Genomic DNA, 24,038 nt, shown 5'->3' with positions numbered 1-24,038 from the left:
CAAATTAATTGCCACTCCATGTGTGTGTGTCAGAACACCTAAATTTGGGGGCCTTAAAAGAAAAACATATCTTCTTTTGTAACTCCAAGTTAGATTCCTGATTTAGAGTCTTGAGTTGCCAGATTCTTTCTTGGAAGCAGTGAGTCCTGGATTTTTCCATGGGTAAGTCTGAACAAAGCCAAGCAACCCGTTGTCTCATTAGCTAATATTCACAAGAACCTCTGGAGATGGGATGGCCTGAATTCACCTCTTCCTGATTTATTGAAAGCACCACTTAAAATCAGGTTAAAAGGGATTTTAACCCTTGTATGGCTGTTTCCAGGATTTGTTTCATCTACCCACCACTCATCACGTGGTGAATGAGCATGTACTCTCTGCAGGGTGAACAGTTCACAGGCCCTGTTCTCAAAGAGTTCCAGTGGCCATAAGGCTGAGAGCCCTAGACAAGAAAGTACCTCCAATGTGAGGTCTTGTGGGCGGGGATGTAGTCCAGGATGCTGCTACTGCACCTCAAGAAGGCATTGAAGCATCACCTAGGAAGAATCAGTGCTTCTGACCACATCATCCCACTGCAGAATAGGATTGTGACCCAAAACTTAAAAGGAAGAGAGAAAGAAAACTAATATTTAGGGAGCATCTACTATGTATCAAGTTCTTTACAATACATCATTTCATTTAATCTTAAAAAAAAAAAAAAAAAGAAGGCATTGAAGCAGCCTTGGGAAGCCAGGGAAGGCTTTTCAAGGAGGTGGCATCACAGCCTAGCCAAGGCTTCCAGATAGAGGGGACATGGGTGCCTGTGCGGCTTAGATAGTGAGCAGTCATTCTATTCTCTCTTTCCAGGGAGGAAAGGATAACGGAAGAATAAGTTAAACTATAGAACAAGAGAATTATTTTAAGAGGTGCCAAATGCGAGCCAATTGCAAACCCCATTACAAAAGAAGTGGAAATTCATCGCAGAAACATATTTAGATTCTTACCTTCCTCCCAGTCTAGCGAATGGACTAGGTGTCCAAGCATAGCAAATGGACACCTAGCTGTTTAGTTCATATTCCAATGAGACAGTTTATGGTCCTTTACCCTTTTGAGGGGAGGGAGGGAGAACCAAGTCCAAGAACTCACAAGTAGAAAGGGGAGGCTCGGAGCAGTTACACAGGGAGGCTGATTCTCAGTCCACTTGTCTTTCTCCCACCTGAAACTTTCCACCCTACATTGACTGTGGTAGGTTTCCTCTCTGATAAGGTTGACAATTTATATTAATCAACAGATTCAGATAATGCATTAATTTCTCCCATTTTGGCCACTCACATCACTCCTTATAAATCTATTTGGATTATTAAGCCTGGTTCGAAAGAACAGGAAGCTTGTGATCTATAGAGTGGGTTCATGAAAAGTCACTCCCGGTCAAGGATAATTTTTAAAAATTAAGATAAAATCACAGCTGTTATACAATTATAAAATGAGCACATGTCAGAAATTTAATTTGAATCATTAATGAATGAGAGAACCAGTACAAAGGAGAATTCACACAGCACCCATATATAGGCAATTAGGAGTGCTGATGTGAATTTCCAAATAGATGCAAAACTGGTCGATATTCACGGTAGTAATTGACTACATTCTGCCAGACACAATTCACTTGCATTTCTATAGATAAGGATCATTTGCATTATTGCAGAGATGTGCAATAGCTCAAAGACATTGAAAGGGGGAGGTGACCCAGAAGGGTATACCACACAGGACACCAGATCAGTCATCGGTTTTGCCCATTTCAAAGTCTTCCAAATTGTCCCTGACAGCCCCTTGCATTCTTTTAACAAATCTGTGGGGTTATTCAAGCAAGTAGTATCTTACAGAGAAAATTATGGTTAGGATGGTTAAACCACGTGTTCCAATCCTTAAGAATCTCCTGGAGAATGTTATTAAAATAGAGACTCCTGGGCTGCACCCAGGTCTAGAGAGTCAGATCCACTTGGAAATCTGTATGGTTAAGTATGTCTCTGGATTCTGATTACCTGCTATATTTGAGAGCAACTGTGACCTATCAGACTTCTCCAAAGATGCGTAGTGCGCCCGTGGCCAACCCAAAATGCAGGTTTCCTGACCCTCAGCCAATGCTCAGTACACTGGTCTGCATTGGGGCTTTTTATTTGGTAATATGCTTCACTCTGTAAGGTTTTATAAACCCTCCATAAGATAAGAAAAGGAGAGCCCTTGAGACAGGGTAAGACAAAATAAGACTCTCTTGATGTCTCGTTTCCATTCTCTAAGTACATTACTGCTTGGCAAATGCATCAACTTAATTAAAACTAAACGTAATTCTTATGTACCAATTTGATTTAAAAATCATCTTCACAGTCGCCAGGACATCAAAATGCAATTAAGGCTATTTGAGGAAAGTCTCTGGTGCATATTATGCTCTGATGCTGCACTATGTCAAGAAACCCAGATCTTCCTGAATGTCACTAATGTGTTTAGGAGCCTCCCTCTCACTCAAATGCCTTTTTCAATTAGATTCTGGAGAGCGTGATCCATGACAGTTCAGGAACATTTACCAAATCCCATCCAAATGGCCCTTTAGCTGCATGCTTTTTCTCTGAGCTGGTCTCTGGACTTGAGAAGGTGCAGGCAGTCTTATGGATGCCAGGCTTAAGACAAAATCAAACTACAGAGTTCAGGAGTTCCTTGTTATTACCGATCCATGTGCTGAGACTATAAAAGGCTCCGGACCAGGATTATAGAAATTGAGAAATGGGTCTAGTGAAAAATTAAGCAGTACATCTAAAATTAATGGGGCAGTTTGGCTGGCCCCTTTTTTATTCCCCTTGTCTTGGTTTCTCCAGGAGATCTGTTTGGGCCCAGTGACCATGGTTGATGTAAGCTTGATTTGGGGGTCCTTTTTGCCTAATGAATGGGAAAGTGTTAAGAAAAAAAAAAAAATCCCCAAATAGTTGCAGAGTAAAATGGACAATTCCAAGGAGTTTTCACAAAGTTTGGGTGGTACAAGAATCAGCCGGATCTAGTGGAGTTAGTGGTGGAATCAAACCTGCCTATAAGTGGTAAAGTCTCTCTTGACCTTCTTACTTGTGTGAAAATGCTACTGGTCACGCGCACTTCATTCGGTGAACATTGCCGTCCCCTCCAGGCTGTGTGGGAGCCCCTCAACCATTCCATCATCTCCCCTGCAATCAGCCACCTGCGTGGTAGAATCCTCACTCCACCCCGGGCCCTGCCACACCTTTGTGGTCACTACCTGGAGTCAAGGGGCAAAAGAGATGAGGGGTGGGGGCATAAAGAGAGGGAAACACTTTTCCAAAACTCCGAATCACATCAAACTTCAGTGTCGGAAGCCACTTAAGAGGTCAAAGGCTATCACATTAAGGAACTGTCCCTGCCAGAACCTAAGGGGACACTCATTTAAAAGTACTGATTACTAAATCCCATTTCCCAGTGAAAAATTGCATTTTTAGGAGGAAATTAGAATTTTTAAGCCTTTATTGTATATCAGCCACAGTGCTGAAGACTTCCGCATATGCATTCTCATTTAATTCACATAGCAAGTTTGCCAAGTAAATATAGTTCACTGTATAGAGATAGATATAGAGATATAGATATAATGCATAGTTTGTAATTATGTAAATATAACTGAGGTAGCTGAGTCTCAAAGAGGCATGTATGTTTGCAATTTTTGTTTGGGGTCAATTCCACACATGTTTGTGCCCCTCGAGCATACTTCTTCTCAGTTAGCAATGGCACTATAAGCTACCAGTTTACATGTCTTTCCCCTTTGAGATCACCAACATCTTGATGGCAATAACTATGTCTTAGCAACCATAATAGCCACCATCTCTTGTGGGCTTATCTAAACGTGCTTCACAAGTATTAACTCATTTAATCCTCAAAAAAATTGAGGTGGGTACAATTATTATCTTCACCTGACAGATAAGAAAACTGATGCATAGACTAATCCTTTCATCTTGGTACCCTGAGTGCACACCCAAGACCTAACGTGTCATAAGCATTCAAAAAATACTTGAATGCCATGTAATTTCCTTCAGCTCAATAGACAAAGATGGAGGGATAAAGAAAGACAAATTTCCTTTGTTGTCCCAAATATTCAGTATATCCAAAACATTATGAAAGCAAAGAAGGCCCAGAGCATCCTGCCTTGTCCATGGGCTTCCCATAGGAGGGCCGAGCTGAGGTCTCAGGTTGTCTCAGACGGTGGAGAAGGTATTTCTCGGAAGCAGTGACCATCGGAAGGGTGTCAGTTATCTCCACCCCTAGGAATCTGTGCTCTATGTGGGGACTGGAGAAAGGCTGGATGGGGGGCCTCAGGACAGCTCACAATCCACCCTCCAGGAGCTCCCACCCATGAAAGACTCAACCATCTTCATAACACCTTGCAGAAGAGTTCCCTGTAGATGGCCAGGCTCGCTTGCATCATTCATACGCTCCATGTACACTGTGCCCTCTGAGTCCCTGAAACCAGTTTACTTGATTGAGGGCGAGATGGGTTCTGTGTCCAAGTGGAAAATCTAGAAATGAGGGAGGCAGAGGACTTCTGGAAGTGACCCCAGATAGCAACCATCAGGCTCACATGCACATGCACATAAACACACACACACACACACACACACACACACACAACTCTGTCTTCCTCACCACGAAGCCATGATTCTGTAGTTAGCTTTGTTATTTTATTCCTACTCCTACTGATAGCCCACAGTTCCCTCTTCATTTCAAGATGTTCCATGAATCATGACATAACCAACCTGAAATTTTTCCTCTGGGTTTAAGACCAATTGTACTGAACAAACAAAAAGAAAAGGCCAGCTGCAGTGTTCTGATCTATCTGCTCCAAGTAGGAGGCTCATGCTTGTGTTGTGTCTGAAGAGCACTGTACTTTTTATCAATGTATAAAATTCTGGGTTACAATACAGCAGAATTTTTACCTGAACTTAGGATGCTCTGATTGGTTGAATTAAGCAAAAGTACGCTTTTTTCAGTATTGGGGAGCCTGATGAGTTCATCTCCAAGATTTGGAAATATAGAGTTAAATTATAAAATCGATATATAATGGATCAGGAACATAAAGTCACCTGGAAGAAAGAAAATAGCTGTTAGACCAGAGCAGGACTTTCTTCTAACATGCCTGGAGTGTGATAATGTGAAATAAGAAAGAGCTGTTTCATGGAAAGGGGCCTGGTCAGCCACAGAGGCATGAAACAGCTAGAGGCAGAGAGTCATGCGCCGGCAGTGTCCATCCTAGGGCCAACCAAGGGAAGGAGAATTTTAAGCATTAGGCCTCCATTCCTCCAGGATCGATGGCAAGGCTCTTCCTATGTACAGCAGGTAGGCAGAGTGTTGACTTAGTTCTTTGATGGCAGGACATGGCACGCTGACACCACAGGTAGGAGAAGAGAACTAAGTTGAGAACAGGTTAGAAGAGAACTCACAGTTGAGAGTAAAGGGCTGCCACACAGGGCCACACTGGCCGACCAGGGAGTCAGGGTAACAGCAGCTGGAGCTGTAGGGGCAGCTTATGTATGGTCAGCAGCTGGGATTAGTGAGGTTTCCCAGGCTTCCTGTGGGTTAGCTAATTTGAATAATTTCATAGGCTCCAGGGTGCAGAGGCTGTCCCTAGCTGTCTGGTACCTGGCCCCAGGGCATTTAGGGATGGGGCTGGTACATAGTGCCCCGGAGCATCCCAGCCTCATGAGGGAAGTGGTGTGGGTGTTGATTTAATCAGATGTTTAAGGAGGAACTGACCAATCTCTTGCCAGAGTTTCAAAACTGGTCAAGTCATATTTTTAAAAATTAATTAAAAACCTTATATTACACAGAGTGATTTTACCTTGCATGCCTACTCAGATCAACTGCCTGGAGCTCAGTGCGGGAAAGGATCTAAAGCAGCCTCAGTGGGGAAGAATGCTGGGAAGAGAAGAGAAAAATGCCAGGCAGAGGCAAGAGGGCAGTAGAAATCCCACAAGCCACATGTGTGCTTGCCCAGATGTTAGAGAGTTGTTGTCTTGGATTCAAGTGCCGCCCTAGAGCAAGATCCTCCCCAAACTGAAAAAGAGACATTAGCTGTCTCTGCCTGATGACTAGAGTATTTAAATAATATCATTAGGGGTCCACTCTTATTCTTTATGACTGCATCCTGTTTATTTCCTTCATATATATTTATTAGTTATATATACACATTCTATATTTATTAAAAGTTTAATTATGCATTTGCTTGTTATCTATCATTCTCACTAGAATATTAGCTCCAGTGAGGACTTTACTAACCAAAGTATACGTAGTGCCTAGTAAAATCACTCTTTCAGAGTCAGTGTTCTGTAATATCTGTTGAATGAGTGGGTAAACAGAACAACAAAGGATAAAGGGATGAATGTAATTCTCCTCACTTACCAAGGAATTTTAGATGCTGGCAGTGCTCTTTTATAGGAAAAGACAGAAACTCCATCACACTGTCAGGATGTCAGGATGTCTAGTCTTTCTCATAAAATTATAGCTTGTATTCCAGTGAGTGCCTTATCCTAATGTGTGGTTTAGTTAACATAGGTCATGGGCTCAGGGACTGTCCACATCTGGGCACGGTGAAGACTGACTCTCTAGACCATAAAAATAGAAGCTGGATTCAGGCAGCACTGTTTTACACCCTTAGGAAAAGTCGCCTCTTCCAACCTTGATTCCCTACCTAACAATTTCTGCCGAACCATCAGCAAAGTCAATGTAGTTTAACACATGGTTTCTTAGGTTACTAGGCTAAATAAAATCTGCTGGAGCTAGAAGGACTTTTCTACATTGACTTTTATCCTTGCTGCTTAATTAAATCCCTCACCTGAGAAAAGAGTGATTTTCAGCCTTCTCACTTTCTGTGGCATCAGCATGATACTGTGACTGTTGAAATACCAAAATGCCCGTTGTGTTTAATGCTTCAGGTGCAACAAGCCTGTTATATTTGGAATCCCCTAAGAAGATAGATATTAACTGAAAATTGAAAATGACAGCAGAGGAGATTGAACCAGAATAGCAAAAGGAGCCCACAAATCTACTTCCCTTCTTGCTCCAATCCCTTAAAATGTCAGAAAATATATTTTTTAAAGAATACATCCATCATAGTACTAGAAAATAAGAAATAACACTATCAGAGACCAAAAAATCTTAGGAGTTTCCTGGGAGACTACAGCAAATAGAGAACAAGGCAGATGACCAGAGACCAAAGGATGCTCAGGAAAAAAAACAAGTTTAAATGTAAGAGCACAAAAGAGACACTGAATTCACAACAGGTTCATTAAAGAGCATGATGGTGTCTTGGTGACTGAATTGTATTAATGGCCCCAATTCTTCACCAACCCTGTATCCATACCCTTTGCCATGAGACTTTACAGTTCCTCTCACTGCAGAGTTGCTTTGCCCAATAAAATGAGGCAGAAATGAAAATGTGTCAGTTCTGAGCCTAGGCCATAGAGGTCTTATGTGTTTTTCACTTTTCCATTTGCTGCCCTGGCAATGCCATGAAAATCCCAACTGACCTTCTGGGGTATGAGAAACATGGAATAAGGCAAAATCACCCTAGTCATCCCAGCCAGCAGCCAACACCCAAGAATGTGAGTGAGTCTTTGAGGTTTGGGGGCTGTTTGTTACACAGCATTACCATAGCAATATATAACTGATACAGAGTCCCAGCAGTGTTCATAACACTGTGTTACTACTTAGAATGAGAAATAGGCAGCAATGGTGTTTGACTCTAGAATTAAACCATTACCTATACTCTAAAGAAAGGGAACCCCTGCCCAAGGAGAGCTCCTGTGTGGGCATGAAAGACTGAGAAAGAAAAAGAATTGTGTTGAGATAATTCTGGACCTCCAGAGCTTCTAGAGAGCAGGAGGGAAGGAAAAGATAGCTCTACTTGGAGGAAAATAATCTAACCTTCTCCCTCCCTGGGGTTAAGAAAGCTGCCCTTGTTTTAGCCATTGGGGTGGTGGTAGGAGGCTCCAGACTGCTTGTCTGCTATACTCTCAAGCATCCAAAGATGAGATGCGTCGACTGACACACCCTGCTCTCTTAAGCAGAGCCTGAAATTGACCCTCATACATTGCAGATACAGATGTATGTGATAGCAGAGAAACTTGCCCAGCGATTCACACCCTCTGATTACAGTCATGAGTATAAAGAGACAGCCGAGAAACAGGTGTTGGAGAAAATACCTTGATAGGAAGGAGAAGTGAAGTAATATGATAAAGAACAGGCTAACTAATCCTAGTGGAAACAAATCATTCAATAAAGGGGAGAAATATTGTTCTAAATATATAATAATATCCTCAGAAAGATCCATCATACTATTCCATCCATAACATAAAGTGACAAATGTTAAAAGGAAACTTTCAGAAAATGATACAGAATGCTTGAAAATTCAATTTTTTTTAAATTCTCAGTATTATAATAAATATTAGAAGAGACAAGCCCATTAAGCAATTAGGAAGATTAAATTGAGAAAAATTTTAGAACAGAGTTGTTCTTTTGGGGCGGGTAGGGGTTGTTATTGTTGTGTTTTTTGGCTGCATCGGGTCTTAATTGCGGCATCCGGGATCTTTCCTTGCGGCGCACGAGCTCTTCATTGCGGCATGTGGGCTTCTCTCTAGTTGTGGCAGATTCTTTACCACTGGACCACCAGGGAAGTCCCAAACAGAGTCTTTTTTTAAGACAGAAAATGTGTAAGAGAGACAAAAGATATAGATGATTGATCCAGCAGGTCCAACATGTGTTGCATAGAAATTCCAGGAAGAAAGAAGAGAGAAAAATGAATGGGAGAAAACAGTGAAAAAAATAGACAAGATTTTCCCAAGTTGAAAAAGAGTACAATCTTCAGATTGTAAAAGTGTCATTACGTGCAGAGAAGAAGGAATGAAAAGACACATACACACACACACACACACATACGCGTGGATGTGAAAGTCCAATAAGAAGTGGCAAATAATCACCATATCTACAACAATACCAAGAGCAAAAACATTAGTAATTCTTCAGTTAAACCAAGTAATTCTTTTTTTTTTTTTTTTTTTTTTTGTGGCACGCGGGCCTCTCACCGCTGTGGCCTCTCCCGTTGCGGAGCACAGGCTCCGGACGCGCAGGCCCAGCGGCCATGGCTCACGGGCCCAGCCGCTCCGCGGCACGTGGGATCTTCCCGGATCGGGGCACGAACCCATGTCCCCTGCATCGGCAGGCGGACTCTCAACCACTGCGCCACCAGGGAAGCCCTAAACCAAGTAATTCTTGATGAAGGATATAACAGACACACACACAAGTCTAAAACAAAATTCCAGATTATACCTACATAAAAGGTGGCAGACAAGGGAAGTGGAACTAAGTAAAAATGGTTTCCAGAAGGTCCTGAGAAGACATAGCTGATAATAAAGATAATGTCTCATTCCAGATGTCATTAGTAAACAAAAGAAACAGCCAAATACATCTATATCTCTATATAAATGTCAGTGCATGAAAAAGGGTCCAGAAGGAGGCACAGGAAACCACTCACAGTGGTCACCTCTGGGCAATGGGAGGAGGATTATGGGGCAGAATATGAAAAAACTACAGTTTTCATATTTTAGACTTCCAAATTTTAGAATTTTTTTCAATGCAAAGATGATCATCTATGTATAATATAAAAATAAAGCTTAAGATTATTTTTAAAATACAGCACAGAAATTACACTTGCTTTCAGTATCTAACAAAGCTACTTTCATGGGTAGGAAGAACAGGTAAAAGTCATGTTTATTTTAGTCCTATTTATTTTAGGATTATTTGTGTAAGTGAAAAGCTACCACTTCTGACTTTAAAGGACCATCTTTTTCTCTTTCACCCCCTCTACTTCCCCACCCAACTCATTCATTCTTCATTTTAGGCCAGGAGACATGATTACTCTCCTAGAGGACTCCAATGAAGACTGGTGGAAAGTAAGTATTGCTTTTTCTTGAAGAAAAGTCATTTGGTAAATATAATCACAATGAATGCTACAATTGTGGATGCATGCCTCCTTTTTCCTTTCAGGGGAAAATTCAAGACAGGATTGGCTTCTTTCCAGCCAACTTTGTTCAGAGAGTACAACAAAATGAGAAGATTTTTAAATGTGTTAGAACCTTCATTGGGTGTAAGGAACAGGGGCAGATAACACTGAAAGAGAATCAGGTGAGTAAAGCACACAAACACATACCAAGTATGACCAAAACGGAGTAACTCATTTTTTTTTTTTTTTTTTTTTTTGCGGCACGCGGGCCTCTCACCGTTGTGGCCTCTCCCGTTGCGGAGCACAGGCTCCGGACGTGCAGGCTCAGCGGCCATGGCTCACGGGCCCAGCCGCTCCGTGGCACGTGGGATCTTCCCGGACCGGGGCACGAACCCGCGTCCCCTGCATCGGCAGGCGGACTCTCAACCACTGCGCCACCAGGGAAGCCCCAGAGTAACTCATTTTGACAAATAGCAGTACATGTAAGTCTGAATGAGTGGAGTCACAAGCGAAGTATTCACATTGAGAAAAGATATTCTTAGTCCAATGATATTAGTGTAGGAGGATCTAAACATGCAAAACCAAAGTGTTAGGAAGCTCACTTGCCTTCCCTGGGAACCAAACATATAGATTGTATATTATTTATAGAGCTTATATACCTACATTTTTTTGAAGTTCTATACATGCCCTATAAATGAGGAAACAAAGGTTCATAGAGGTCAGGTACCTTGCTCAAGGGGCAAAAATTTGGTAAGTGGCCAGGCTGGAACTTAAAGATAGGTCTGCAAGCTTCAAGTCAGTGCCTTCCACTGAGCCATGTGCCCTGGACAATGTGGAACAAACAGAATGTAAAGTGCCTTTTGCATAGTTTGGTTCCCCGGGAAGCAAGTGTCCTCAGGGCAAGTGTCCTAGGACCAGAAGGGCCCTTGGAAACAAATTCTTCCTCATACAGAAGCCCTACTGAGTCATTCTTGATTCCAGGCAATGGAATCACCCTTATCAGACTGAGACCCCATCTCTAATGCCATAAACATCCCACAAAGCAAACTGAACATTTCCCAGCTGGATTCCACACCAGTGTTTCAAACTTCTCCAGGATTACCCACTGTATCCTTCCTGTTACAAAATCTGGAAGGTCTTTTGAATGAAATACATTCGGGAAGGATGTTCATCTTTATTGGCAAAGCATTATTACATAATTTTGCTAGCTTGTTTGATTTTTTTTCTCAGAATCTTTTGCTTCCCCATTTGAGATTAAACATTGTTTTACGTTATTAAAATACAAATCAGTGAAAACAGAAGGCAAGTTAAAATTTGCTTAAGTTGATCAATTTCCAGAAGCAGAACAGCTGCTCAAAGACTTCTACCAATCCCTTGGCCATATTCCCCCCGAAAAAAAATTTTTCTGGGAATGAGCTCACATTCTCCACTCTCATGGTTGAACTGACAACCTGCCGGGGTGGGGGTGAGACAAACAACCCACCATGTTTAATCAGACACGCTCGAGACACAACACAGCATTTTGGCCTGAACCTGGAACCGCATGAATCTACCCATAATTGTTTAGGAAAGGGCTATAACCCTGATACTTGTCTAGCCTGGTATTTCTAAGGTGTGGTCTTTGCATCATGTGAATCAGAATCACCTGGGAGCTTGCCGAAAATGCAGATTTCTTTTTTTTTTTTAATTCATTTTATTTTTGGCTGTGTTGGGTCTTCGTTGCTGCGCGCAGGTTTTCTCTAGTTGCGGCGAGCAGGGGCTACACTTCGTTGCGGTGTGCGGACTTCTCATTGCAGTGGCTTCTCTTGTGGAGCACAGGGTCTAGGCTCACGGGCTTCAGTAGTTGCAGCCCGCGGGCTCAGTAGTTGTGGCTCACAGGCCCTAAAGCGCAGGCTCAGAAGTAGTGGTGCACAGGCTTAGTTGCTCCACGGCATGTGGGACCCTCCCAGTTCAGGGCTTGAACCCGTGTCCCCTGCATTGGCAGGCGGATTCTTAACCACTGTGCCACCAGGGAAGTCCCTGAAAATGCAGATTTCTAACTCCATCCCACACCTGCTGAAGCAGAAACTTTCAGGGCAAAGGCAGGGAATCAGCCTTTTTTTACAGACGTCCCAGGTGCTCCGATCAAAGCTAAGATTTGAGAATGACCTTCATTTCCATTTTTCACTTTTAAGCCCTATAGTAGTTCTTTGGCAACTGAAGGCATTATTTTTTTAATTTTTTTGTGGTACTCGGGCTTCTCACTGTTGTGGCCTCTCCCGTTGCGAAGCACAGGCTCCAGATGCGCAGGCTCAGCGGACATGGCTCACGGGCTCAGCCGCTCCGCGGCACGTGGGAGTTTCCCAGACCAGGGCACAAACCCGTGTCCCCTGCATCGGTAGGCGGACTCTCAGCCACTGCGCCACCAGGGAAACCCTAAAGGCATTTTTATTTCCAATTACATATGGGTCAACAAAAGGCACTGAGATCTCTTTACTCCTATACAAATCTCTATTTTCGATCTTTGTCATCAATGTGTGTACCAATTTTTGGAAAATATCAGCCCCCTGAAAGAAAATTCCATTTTAAAAATCTATTATTGAGAAGAAATTTTAAATTTGTCTCCACTTTAGTGTCTTAAATTATTTTACGTATAAAAATTCAAAACATGCTTGTTGATTGAGGGGAGTCTAATGTAGTAGCAAAACACAGATTCCAGTTATCATACAGAAATGGATCTATATCCTGTGTGATTTTGACAAAGTCATCCCTGAAAGTCAATGTTCTCATCTGTAAAATTGGCATAGTAGCATCGCTCTCTTGACATGGAGGTGAATCACCTGTGTAAAGCGTCAGCACAGTGCCTGACCACCGTGGGTGCTGAACGGGGTCATTACCCTTGCTGCCGTCATCATTCAGAGAAAAGCCTAACTGGGAAATCCATCTACAGTGGCCAGTGCCACCTAAAATTACCTAGTAAACATCAGAAAATAGCATGATATTTAAACTCTAAAAATATAAAGAGACAAATGGTCATTAGCAGGGAAGTAGAAGAAATTAAATCCTGAAAACAAATGTAATGCATTTCTTTGATGAAATTTCTGCCTCTGGGGTTAATTTGTCTCACAATTATTACATTATTTTTTCACAGAACTTTTGCTGCAGATAGAATTAAGTTATCTTTTTGTTGTGAACACACCTAGAGTTTGCATGGACACGAGTATGTTTTCTTCATTTTTGAAATTTAAAAACTATCCTTATTAAATCAACTTAAACACCATAAAACTATGTTTTAATTCATCCATAGTTCTGTCATCCCTAGAGAACTATTTTAATTGATTCTTGTGTTCTGTAAAAGCTTTAAAGAAAAATGGATAAATCATTTTTAGATTAATAAAACTAAAATGCTTTTATTGTGGAGAAAATTTGGAAAATATCCTCAAAAATTACAAAGAAGAAAATAAAGATCACAGGTAATTCAGCCATCAATCGACATAATTACTTTTATGTTATTTCCCACCAGACTTTTCTTCTAATTCTTATTTTGATATCATATTATATTTAGTTTCCCAACTGTTTTTTAAACTTAGTTACTAAATGTTTATCAAAACACATGGTTTGGGCTTCCCTGGTGGCGCAGTGGTTGAGAGTCCGCCTGCCGATGCAGGGGACACAGGTTCTTGCCCCGGTCCGGGAAGATCCCACATGCCGTGGAGCGGCTGGGCCCGTGAGCCATGGCCTCTGAGCCTGTGCTTCCGTGCTCTGCAGCGGGAGAGGCCACAGCGGTGAGAGGCCTGCGTACTGCAAAAAAAAAAAAAAAAAAAAAAAAACACACATGGTTTAGCAGTTGTATAACATATCATCATGTAGATCTGAGGTTGGGAAACTATAACCAATGGATCAGTCTGGCCCTGTTTTTAAAGTAAAGTTTATTAGAACACTGCTGCACTCATTCATCTATGTATTGCCTGCATTGCCTGCGGCTGCTTTCACACCGCAACAGCTGGGTTGAGTCATTGCAGTGGAGACCACGTGGCCTGCAAATGTTTCCTATTTAGTCCTTTACAGAAAAAATTTTCCAACCCCTAGTGTAGGTGTACAAGAATGTATTACGTTTTCCTCTATGATTGGATATTCAGAGCTTTTAAAAAATTATTATGGATAACTGCAATGAACACCTCTAAACCTAGATTGTTTTTTATAACTCTGATTACTTCTTTAGGATATGCTTTAGAATTTACAGGAAAACAGATAAACAGTTTTTACAGTTCTTGATACATACTGCCAAATTGCCTCCCAAACATTTGTGCCAGTTTACACCCACATCAGCTGTTTATGAAGATATTCAGGTTACCACATCCTCGCCAGAACTGAACATTACTATTTTTTACATATTTGTATATCATACAAAATGATATCTGTTGTTTTGATAAGTGAATAATATTTCATGTTAATCCTCATTTCCTGGATGCTTAGAGAGGTTGAAATTTTAACACATTTGTATTTCTTTTATGAATAATCTGTGTACTTTCTTGTTTTCTTACACTACTGAAAAAGTTTTCTATCCTTTAAAAATATTTGCACCTGATCTATCATGTGTGGCCAACGTTTCCCCCAGTTGGTCCTTTGCCTTTTGATCTTAATGCTTCTTCCTTCAGGAACTTAATAATGCTTCAGTTGAATCATCTCTGTTTTATCATATTTCCCTTATGGTTTTAATCTCTTTATTGCTTCCCACTTTATCACTTCACTTCTTCCTAGGAGAATGTTTCAAGATAGTCCCGCACTTCACTTTAATTTTCTGAAGTTTGATTCAGGCTTTCATCACTTCTAACATTGATCTTAATTTAGTGTTTATTTCCTTGTAGTATTTTCTTCTCAATCAGCCCGCTTTCCTCTACAGCAGGTTTTCTTTAAGTTAAGTAGGTTCCCACGTAAACCTAATGTAATCACAGGGGTCCTTATAAGAGGCAGACAGGAGGGTCCTAGTCAGAGGAGATGTGACAGTAGAAGTAGAGAGGAAGAAAGAGAGGGATTTGAAGATGCTGTGCTGCTGGCTTTGAAGATGCAGGAAGGGACCATGAGCCAAGGAATGCAGGTGGCCTCTAGAAGCTGAAGGTAAGGAAACAGATTCTCTCTTAGATCCTCTGGAAGGAGCACAGACCTAATGACACCCTGATTTGGGGACTCTGATCTCCAAGACTGCAAGATAATAAATTTGTGTTGTTTAAATCTACAAAATTTATGGTAATTTGTTATAGCCACCATAGGAAACAAATTCAGATTTGTTTGGATTTGTTTCCTATGTAAAAGCAAATTTGCAGATGTGATTATATTGCAGGTTATGGACCACATGACAGGGAGATAGCCTGGATTGTCTACATTGGCCAAATCTAATCATTTGTGCCCTTAAAAGCAGTGAAATGTAGCTGGCTGGAGAAAGAGAGATGCAGCAAAAGAGGGCAGAAGAGAGATGAGGCAGAAGGGCAGGTCAGAAAGAGATTAAGTGTGAGAAGGACTCAACCCACCCTTGTTGGATTTGAAGCTGTAGGAAGGGGCCACAAGTCAGGGAATTCAGGTGGCTTCTAGAAGCTGAGAAGGACCCTTGGCTGACAGCCAGCAAGGAAACAGGGACCTCAGTCCTACAACTACAAGTAACTGAATTTAGCAACAACCTAAATGAGCCTGGAATTGGATTCTCTCCTAGAGAAATAGAAGAGAAAGAAAGGAATAGGACCCTACTGACTCCCTGGTATTGGCCTTGTGAAACCCAGAGCAGAGAAAACTGGCCAAGCCCACCAGCCATAGGATTTAGAGAACTGTGATATAATAGATTGTGTTGTTGAAAGCCACTAATTTCTGGTAATTTATGACAGCAGAAGTGAACTAATACGTATCTCAAGTCACAAAACTCCAATTGAGTCAACTGCAAAAGGTATATTTTACTCATATAATAAGATGTCTGGATACAGGGCAGTTCTTGTATTCGTAATTCCGCAGCTTGATCCCATGATCGGAGAGGGATCTAGATTCCTCCACCCCTCTGTTCTGCTATGCTTGAAATGTTAGCCACCTCCCCTAGTGGTCACAGATGGCTGCAGCCACTCCAGGAATCCTTGCCAGAAAAAGAAAGAGATTTTCTTCCTAGTGCATCTCTTTTAAGAGGAAAGCAACTCTTCCCAGAAGTTTCCGAGCAGATATTCCATCCTGTTTCATTGGCTGGAACTGAGTCCCATAGGAACCACTAAGACTCATTAGCAAGGAGGGTAGAAACAGACTTGGACCAATTAGGATTTACCTGAGTCCTGCAGGGTTAAGGATAGACAACAGAACAAAAGTCCGGACTCTGCTGCATGGGAAGGGGGCAGTAATGACTGTTGATATCAACCAACAAGGTCTGCGTCATCTTTTAGGCTGGTAGATTTATCCTTGGTCCAGCAGCACAACTTGCTTCTGTCATCAGTTGAGCTCAGCTCCAAAGGTCTTATGGAAATTTCAGCTTCTGGAATGGCTGTCAGTCTGGGCGTTCAGTATTTTGACATTTCTTCCCCACCTCCAACTCCCTATCTTTTCACAGGTATTTTGAGGGGAAAACTGAGTCTTAGAATGCTAGGCAAGAAATCTTTTTAAATAAAATGACTGTTCTTTTGCTATAAGTGGCAGCATATTTAAATGTTAACGAGCTTGGAGGCAATGCAGGGGGAAACCTTAGACATTATTAGCATATGCGCTCCCGGAAGTGGGTTAGACTGAAGGACTTTAGCCAGATAGGACTAAAATGGAACTGAGCCAAGAGGGGCACTTAACTGGCAGGTGGTAGATTTCTGAAACATGAATCAGATACCAGTCCATTGTGTGCCCCAAGCCTCAGGAGTCACAAATCAAGCTCTTTAAGTATCCTAATACTTAATCACAAAGCTCCTTATTCTGTGTAAAAGAAGAACCCGCTCTATTGGTTTCTGTTGGTGCCCTGCCTACATCCCCTTCACTAGGCGTGTGCACGCATCTTCCAGTTGCTATGTCAGTGACTAACAACTCATAGCTTCCCCTTTTCCAGCGAATACCCCTTGGTGGAACAAAAGCTGCCTCACCAGAGTTACGCTCTCACTCCGCAGGTCAGCAGCCAGTGACCAAGGACTAATGTGGGGTCCAAAATGCCAGACCCCTTGCTTGAAAGTGGGTCAATCCTATGACACAGTTAACGCTACGGCGCCCGCTGTGGGATCAGGCTGAGGTTCACCTCCAGCTGAGACCACACCCTTGCCAGCTCCTTCTCCTGCCCCATCCTGCTTCCCTCATATCCCACCTCCCGAGAGCACTCCCACAGCAAGTCACTTGCACAGGGATTCCTGTCGCAGGCTCTGTTTCTAGGCAGTCCAACCAAAGACAAAACTCACCACCCTTGGAAGCAGGTTCAGCAGGAGAAACTCACAGCACGCTGACAGCCCTTCAGAACTGCTTCTCATTTACAGCTGGCCACAGCCACCCTTACACGCCCTTCAATGGCCTGTTGTTAGTGGTGAATGACAAAATACCCAAATGGATTTTAACCATCTCCTTTTTTAAGTCCAGCATAGGTGGTCTTACTCTGGAATATGCAAGATGATAGCATCTATTTTCTTGTGACCAAGAATGAAATAGCTTCCTTTGACTTCCTGACATTATATGTATAAACTTCCAGGCATATGACAGGAGCCTGCTAAATGGTAGCCATTATTTTGGATTTTAAAATAATATATTGAGGACTCATTGCGTGCCGCATGCTAGGCTCTGTGATAAGCATTATCTCATTCTGTCCTCATAGGGCTCTTCAGGGGGACACAGAATCATCAATCCTGCTTTACTGATCCTCATTCGTAAAGCTGAATCTCAGAAGACATTCAACGCCTGGACCTAGTTCCAAACCCAGGGTGCTGCTTAATTTCTTATCAAATATTTTTCTCCCCGAGCCACGGTTTCCCTAAACCAGTCTCCCTTTTCCAATTTGGTGCTCCACTGACTTCAACCAGCGGTGATTCAAGCTGCGGGCTCCAGCTTCTTTCCCATTGACACGTTTCTTTTTTTCTTCCTTTTTTCCAGATCTGTGTGACTTCTGAAGAAGAACAAGACGGCTTTATCAGAGTCCTCAGTGGAAAGAAGAGAGGTCTGGTCCCCTTCGACGTTCTAGAAGACATCTGATTGCTGGCCCCTCCTCCTTTTGCAGTCGGCAAACTGCGGTGATGCCTCACCTCACACTGTGTTAACCCAGAGGGGCTGCCGCGCTGACCCGCCACCCAGGAAACAGTGAGACAAGACTCAAGAATCTGAGACTGTGGGGGAACAGCCGCAAGGCAGGAGGCGCATCCCACAGCACATCCAGGCTGCCCAAAGGTGGGGGTGAGGCTGAGAGAGTCGGCCAGCAGAGCCGAGTAACCACCGCCATCCCCCAGGACTCAACTCCCTCCCTGTCCATGTGGTGTCAGTTGACCCGCTGGAGGATGCTCCAGTCTGTGGAGTGGCCCCAGTTGAGGCTCAGATCCACGTAGCCAAGTGTGATTCTGGTTCCAGACCTTTGTCCCCAGTACCGACCAATCAGCATCATCACATCTAAGCCCCCAGCAGTCTCTCTGCAGAGCATCAGGAAGCCCTACTTCCTAGCCCCCAGTACTCCCCACAAGCCCCTCACTGTGATCGAGCTGTCTCTCTGGCCTCCGAATAAGTCCTGGTGGCCTGCGTTAGATGTGAGGGATAAGTTGATGTGGCACCAACTGCAAAGACCTGATCTGCCCCAAAATTGCTGTCAGGCAGTCCCTCCGGCTACTCTAGTTACTGACAAAGGTGACGGAGGCAGGATACGAGACATGGAAGGAAACAGTGGGCCCAGTGGGGTAAGGTGGGGCAAAGAGCTCTTAGTTATTTACGATTATACAGCCCTTTCAATTATGAAGTCCTTTCCCCAAGGAGATGGAGCTGGGGAAGCAAGTGTGGAAAAAAGTCTCCATGAGTGCTTCATCTTCATTTGACATCCTCTGTCTGGGGACGGTTTCCCCTCCTGCCATCCTGTAGGACTCCCTTTTGAAGGGAGTTTGAGCCCACCTCGCAGGGAACCAGAAACATGGAGGAGAACCAAAAACAGCATCTTAGGAGAAAAGTAGCCAAATAGGAATCCTTTCTTCTTTAGGGCAGAATATTATGCCCCAGCAGATATAAAGTGGAAAATAATCCTTAATGCTTCATCCCTCTGAAAACAGAGGAACTTGGGGCCTGTTTAGCATCAACTAGAGGAATCTCTATTACTCTGTATTTGTACTAATGTTTACAAGAATGCAATATACTGTGATGCCTTCCTCCTGAAGCCTCCTCCTAGCATTCAAACTTGCATCTTATCAGTCATTAATGCAGTTAAACTTCAATTCACAATGACCTTCGAATTAATGTCGGTTTGGTTTATTTTGTTACGGAGCAATAAAATCATTAGAACAATTGGTTTTTAAAAGACTTAAGTGGATGCATCCTGTGCATGTAAGCATTATTTCCCAAACCAAAGCATCATTAGTCTCCGTTTATTTCTTTTGTTACTGCTCAGTGTGAAGTTGGGAGCTGAGACGGGATGGCTGCTGGTTTCACAGTAGTGTGGATGCCTTACTCTCATTTTAAAGCCAGCATCCAGAATTTCCTCCCTCTCTGATACAACATGCAAAACTGAGTGTACAGAATCAAGATGGATTCTTTGAGAGCCAGGGTGGATAACATGACTGCCATTCCATAAAATGGAACACCAGAATACAAACACTCTTTGCCTCTAATTCAATATTCCATTTAATAAAGACAACACAATGGCTGGAAAGAGCATAGAAAACATGTGTCCTGATCTCTTCTTTCTGTTGGAATATCCACTAAAGCTTTTGGGTACAGTTTTGTTACATCCTATGCAAATTTAATCTGCATTTTAAAAACTCAGTTTTGGGCTTCTCTGGTGGTGCAGTCGTTGAGAATCTGCCTGCTAATGCAGGGGACACGGGTTCGAGCCCTGGTCTGGGAGGATCCCATATGCTGCGGAACAACTAGGCCCGTGAGCCACAACTACTGAGCCTGCGCGTCTGAGCCTGTGCTCCGCAACAAGAGAGGCCGCGATAGTGAGAGGCCCGTGCACCACGATGAAGAGTGGCCCCCGCTTGCCACAACTAGAGAAAGCCCTCGCACAAGAAACGAAGACCCAACACAGCAAAAATCAATAAATTAATTTTTTTTTAAAAATCAGTTTTCCTTTCAAAGTTGAACAGAAAGAGGCTACGGTAGCCAGGCTCCAAGGTGATCCCCTCAATGATCCCTGCTTCCTGACATTCTTGACTTTGTTTAGGCCCCTCCCACATTGAATCTGTGCTGGTCTTATGTGGCCAGTAGACTGCAGCAGAAGTGATTCTCCATGATATCCGTGGCTAGGTGAAAAAAACTCCCTGAAGCTTCTGCCTTGATCTCTTGGAACACTCCCCCCTTGGAACCCTGAGCCGCCATGTGAGTTTATCTACGCTGAGGCCACAATGCTGGAGAGAAACCAGTGTGAGACCACACATTTCTGCAGCTGAGAACAACGCAGACATCACAGAGCAGCAATCATCTGGCTGAGCCATGCCCAAGTGTAAGATTTATGAGCAAGATAAATATGTTTTTTAAGTCACTAAGTTTGGGAGTAATTTGTTACACAAAAATAGATAACTGGAACAGGGACTTTGTAATTTGAGCCAGCGTTAGAAAGGAGAAAAAAAACTTTTCTGCACAATGTGGCCCATAAGTTTTTGCAAACATCAAGTATTGGCAGGAGGTTAACACTCCAAATGCAAGATGCCTAGTGCTCCTTAAAGATCTGGAGTCATGCAGATAATCAGAGAAAAAACAAGATGTTCCTTACAACACAGATTGCCATGGATGCTTTTATACACACACACACACACACACACACACACACACACACACACACACGCAAACACACGTACACACACAGATTTTAGGAGCCATCACTCTGTTTCTCCTCCTGCCTGTCTGCGGAAACGGCAAGGACAAAGATTGCTATGACCTACCAGAGTCTTTTTTTTTTTTAAATCTTTATACAGCAGTTTCTTATTAGTTATCTGTTTTATACATATTAGTCTATCTATGTCAATCCCAATCTCCCAGTTCATCCCACTCCCCCCAACTTTCCCCCGTTGGTGTCCATATGTTTGTTCTCTACATCTGTGTCTCTATTTCTGCCTTGCAAACCAGTTCCTTCTGTACCATTTTTCTAGATTCCACGTATGTGCATTAACATACGATATTTGTTTTTCTCTTTCTAACTTACTTCACTCTGTATGACGGTCTCTAGGTCCATCCACGTCTCTACAAATAACCCAATTTCGTTCCTTTTCATGGCTGAGTAATATTCCATTGTGTATATATACTACATCTTTATCCATTCACCTGTTGACAGGAATTTAGGTTGCTTCCATGACCTGGCTATTGTAAATAGTGCTGCAGTGAACACTGGGGAGCATGGATCATATGGGAATTCTATTTTTAGTTTTTTTTTTTTTTTTGCATTACGCGGGCCTCTCACTGCTGTGGCCTCTCCCGTTGCGGAGCACAGGCTCCGGACGCACAGGCTCAGCGGCCATGGCTCACGGGCCCAGCCGCTCCGCGGCATGTGGGATCCTCCCAGACCGGGGCACGAACCCGTGTCCCCTGCATCGGCAGGCGGACTCTCAACCACTGCGCCACCAGGGAAGCCCCCTATTTTTAGTTTTTTAAGGAACCTCCATACTGTTCTCCATAGTTGCTGTGTCAATTTACATTCCCACTAACAGTGCAAGAGGGTTCCCTTTTCTCCACACCCTCTCCAGCATTTGTTGTTTGTAGATTTTCTGATGATGCCCATTCTAACTGGTGTGAGGTGATACCTCACTGTAGTTTTGATTTGCATTTCTCTAATAATTAGTGATGTTGAGCAGCTTTTCATTTGCCTCTTGGCCATCTGTATGTCTTCTTTGGAGAAATGTCTATTTAGGTCTTCTGCCCATTTTTTGATTGGGTTTGTTTTTTTAACATTGAGCTGCATGAGCTATTTATATATTTTGGAGGTTAATTCTTTGTCCATTGATTCATTTGCAAATGTTTTCTCCCATTCCAAGTGTTGTCTTTTCATCTTATTTATAGTTTCCTTTGCTGTGCAAAAGCTTTTAAGTTTCATTAGGTCTCAATTGTTTATTTTTGTTTTTATTTCCATTACTCTAGGAGGTGGGTCAAAAAATGATCTTGCTGTGATTTATATCAAAGAGTGTTCTTCCTATGTTTTCCTCTAAAAGTTTGGTAGTGTCCAGTCTTACATTTAGATCTTTAATCCATTTTGAGTTTTTTTTTGTGTATGATGTTAGGGAGTGTTCTAATTTCATTCTTATACATGTAGCTGTCCATTTTTCCCAGCACCACTTATTGAAGAAACTGTCTTTTCTCCATTGTATATCCTTGCCTCCTTTGTCATAGATTAGTTTACCATAGGTGTGTGGGTTTATCTCTGGGCTTTCTATCCTGTTCCATTGATCTACATTTCTGTTTTTGTGCCAGTACCATATTGTCTTGATTACTATAGCTTTGTAGTGTAGTCTGAAGTCAGGGAGTCTGATTCCTCCAGCCCTGTTTCCCTCAAGATTGCTTTGGCTATTCAGGGTCTTTTCTGTCTCCATACAAATTTTAAGATTTCTTTGTTCTAGTTCTGTAAAAAATGCCATTGGTAATTTGATAGGGATTGCATCAAACCTGTAGATTGCTTTGGGTAGTATAGTCATTTTCACAACATTGATTCTTCCAATGTAAGAACACGGTATATCTCTCCATCTGTTTGTGCCATCTTCAATTTCTTTCATCAGTGTCTTATAGTTTTCTGCATACAGGTCTTTTACCTCCTTAGGTAGGTTTATTCCTAGGTTCTCTTTGTTGCAGTGGTGAATGGGATTGTTTCATTAATTTCTCTTTCTGGTCTTTCATTGTTAGTGTATAGGAAAGCAAGAAATTTCTGTGCATTAATTTTGTATCCTGCTACTTTACCACATTCATTGATTAGCTCTAGTAGTTTTCTGGTGGCATCTTTAGGACTCTCTATGTATAGTATCATGTCATTTGCAAACAGTGACAGTTTTACTTCTTTTTCCAATTTGTATTCCTTTTATTTCTTTTTCTTCTCTGATTGCCATGGCTAGGAATTCCAAAGCTATGTTGAATAATAGTGGCAAGAGTGGACATCTTTGTCTTGTTCCTGATCTTAGAGGAAATGCTTTCAGTTTTTTTCTTGATGAGTCTAGCTAATGGTTTATCAATTTTGTTTATCTTCTCAAAGAACCAGCTTTTAGTTTTATTGCTTTGCTCTTGTTTTCTTTGTTTCTATTTCATTTATTTCTGCTCTGATCTTTATGATTTCTTTCCTTCTGCTAACTTTAGGTTTTGTTTGTTCTTCTTTCTCTAGTTCCTTTAGGTGCAAGCTTAGATTGTTTATTTTAGATTGTTCTTGTTTCTTGAGGTAGGATTGTATTGCTATAAACTTCCTTCTTAGAATTGCTTTTGCTGAATCCCATAGGTTTTGGGTCATCGTATTTTCGCTATCATTTGTCTCTAGGTATTTTTTTTATCTCCTCTTTGATTTCTTCAGTGATCTCTTGGTTATTTAGTAATGTATTGTTTAGCCTCCATGTGTTTGTGGGTTTTATGGTTTTTTCCCTGTAATTTATTTCTAATCTCATAGTGTTGTGGTCAGAAAAGATGATTGATGTGATTTCAGTTTTCTTTGATTTACTGAGGCTTGATTTGTGACCCAAGATGTGATCTATCCTGGAGAATGTTCCGTGTGCACTTGAGAAGAAAGTGTAATCTGCAGTTTTCAGAAGGAATGTCCTATAAATATCAATTAAATCTCTATCTGGTCTACTGTGTCATTTAAAGCTTGTGTTTCCTTATTTATTTTCTGTTTGGATGATCTGTCCATTGGTGTAAGTGAGGTGTTAAAGTCCCCCACTATTATTGTGTTACTGTCGATTTCCTT

General features: G+C 42.2%; 1 protein-coding gene across 3 annotated transcripts in view; it reads left to right on the top strand.

The window, feature by feature from the left end:
- The window catches only part of STAC (SH3 and cysteine rich domain), a 99,726-nt gene extending 80,266 nt beyond the window's left edge, over positions 1-19,460 (top strand). For 2 of the 3 annotated variants that reach the window (XM_033402196.2, XM_004277924.3), the window contains exons 9-11: positions 9,914-9,965; positions 10,060-10,197; positions 18,074-19,460. In XM_033402196.2, coding sequence (XP_033258087.1) covers positions 9,914-9,965; positions 10,060-10,197; positions 18,074-18,172 — 289 coding nt within the window. In that variant the 3' untranslated portion in view covers positions 18,173-19,460. The remainder of the gene's footprint in view (positions 1-9,913; positions 9,966-10,059; positions 10,198-18,073) is intronic. The other variant, XM_033402197.2, reaches the window with a different exon arrangement.
- The last annotated feature ends 4,578 nt before the right edge of the window (positions 19,461-24,038 follow it).

The sequence above is a fragment of the Orcinus orca genome, chromosome 10 (assembly GCF_937001465.1).
Source record: "Orcinus orca chromosome 10, mOrcOrc1.1, whole genome shotgun sequence".
NCBI classification, from domain to species: domain Eukaryota; kingdom Metazoa; phylum Chordata; class Mammalia; order Artiodactyla; family Delphinidae; genus Orcinus; species Orcinus orca.
Note: the sequence above shows the minus strand (reverse complement) of the source record. Positions and strands in the feature narration are given on the sequence as shown.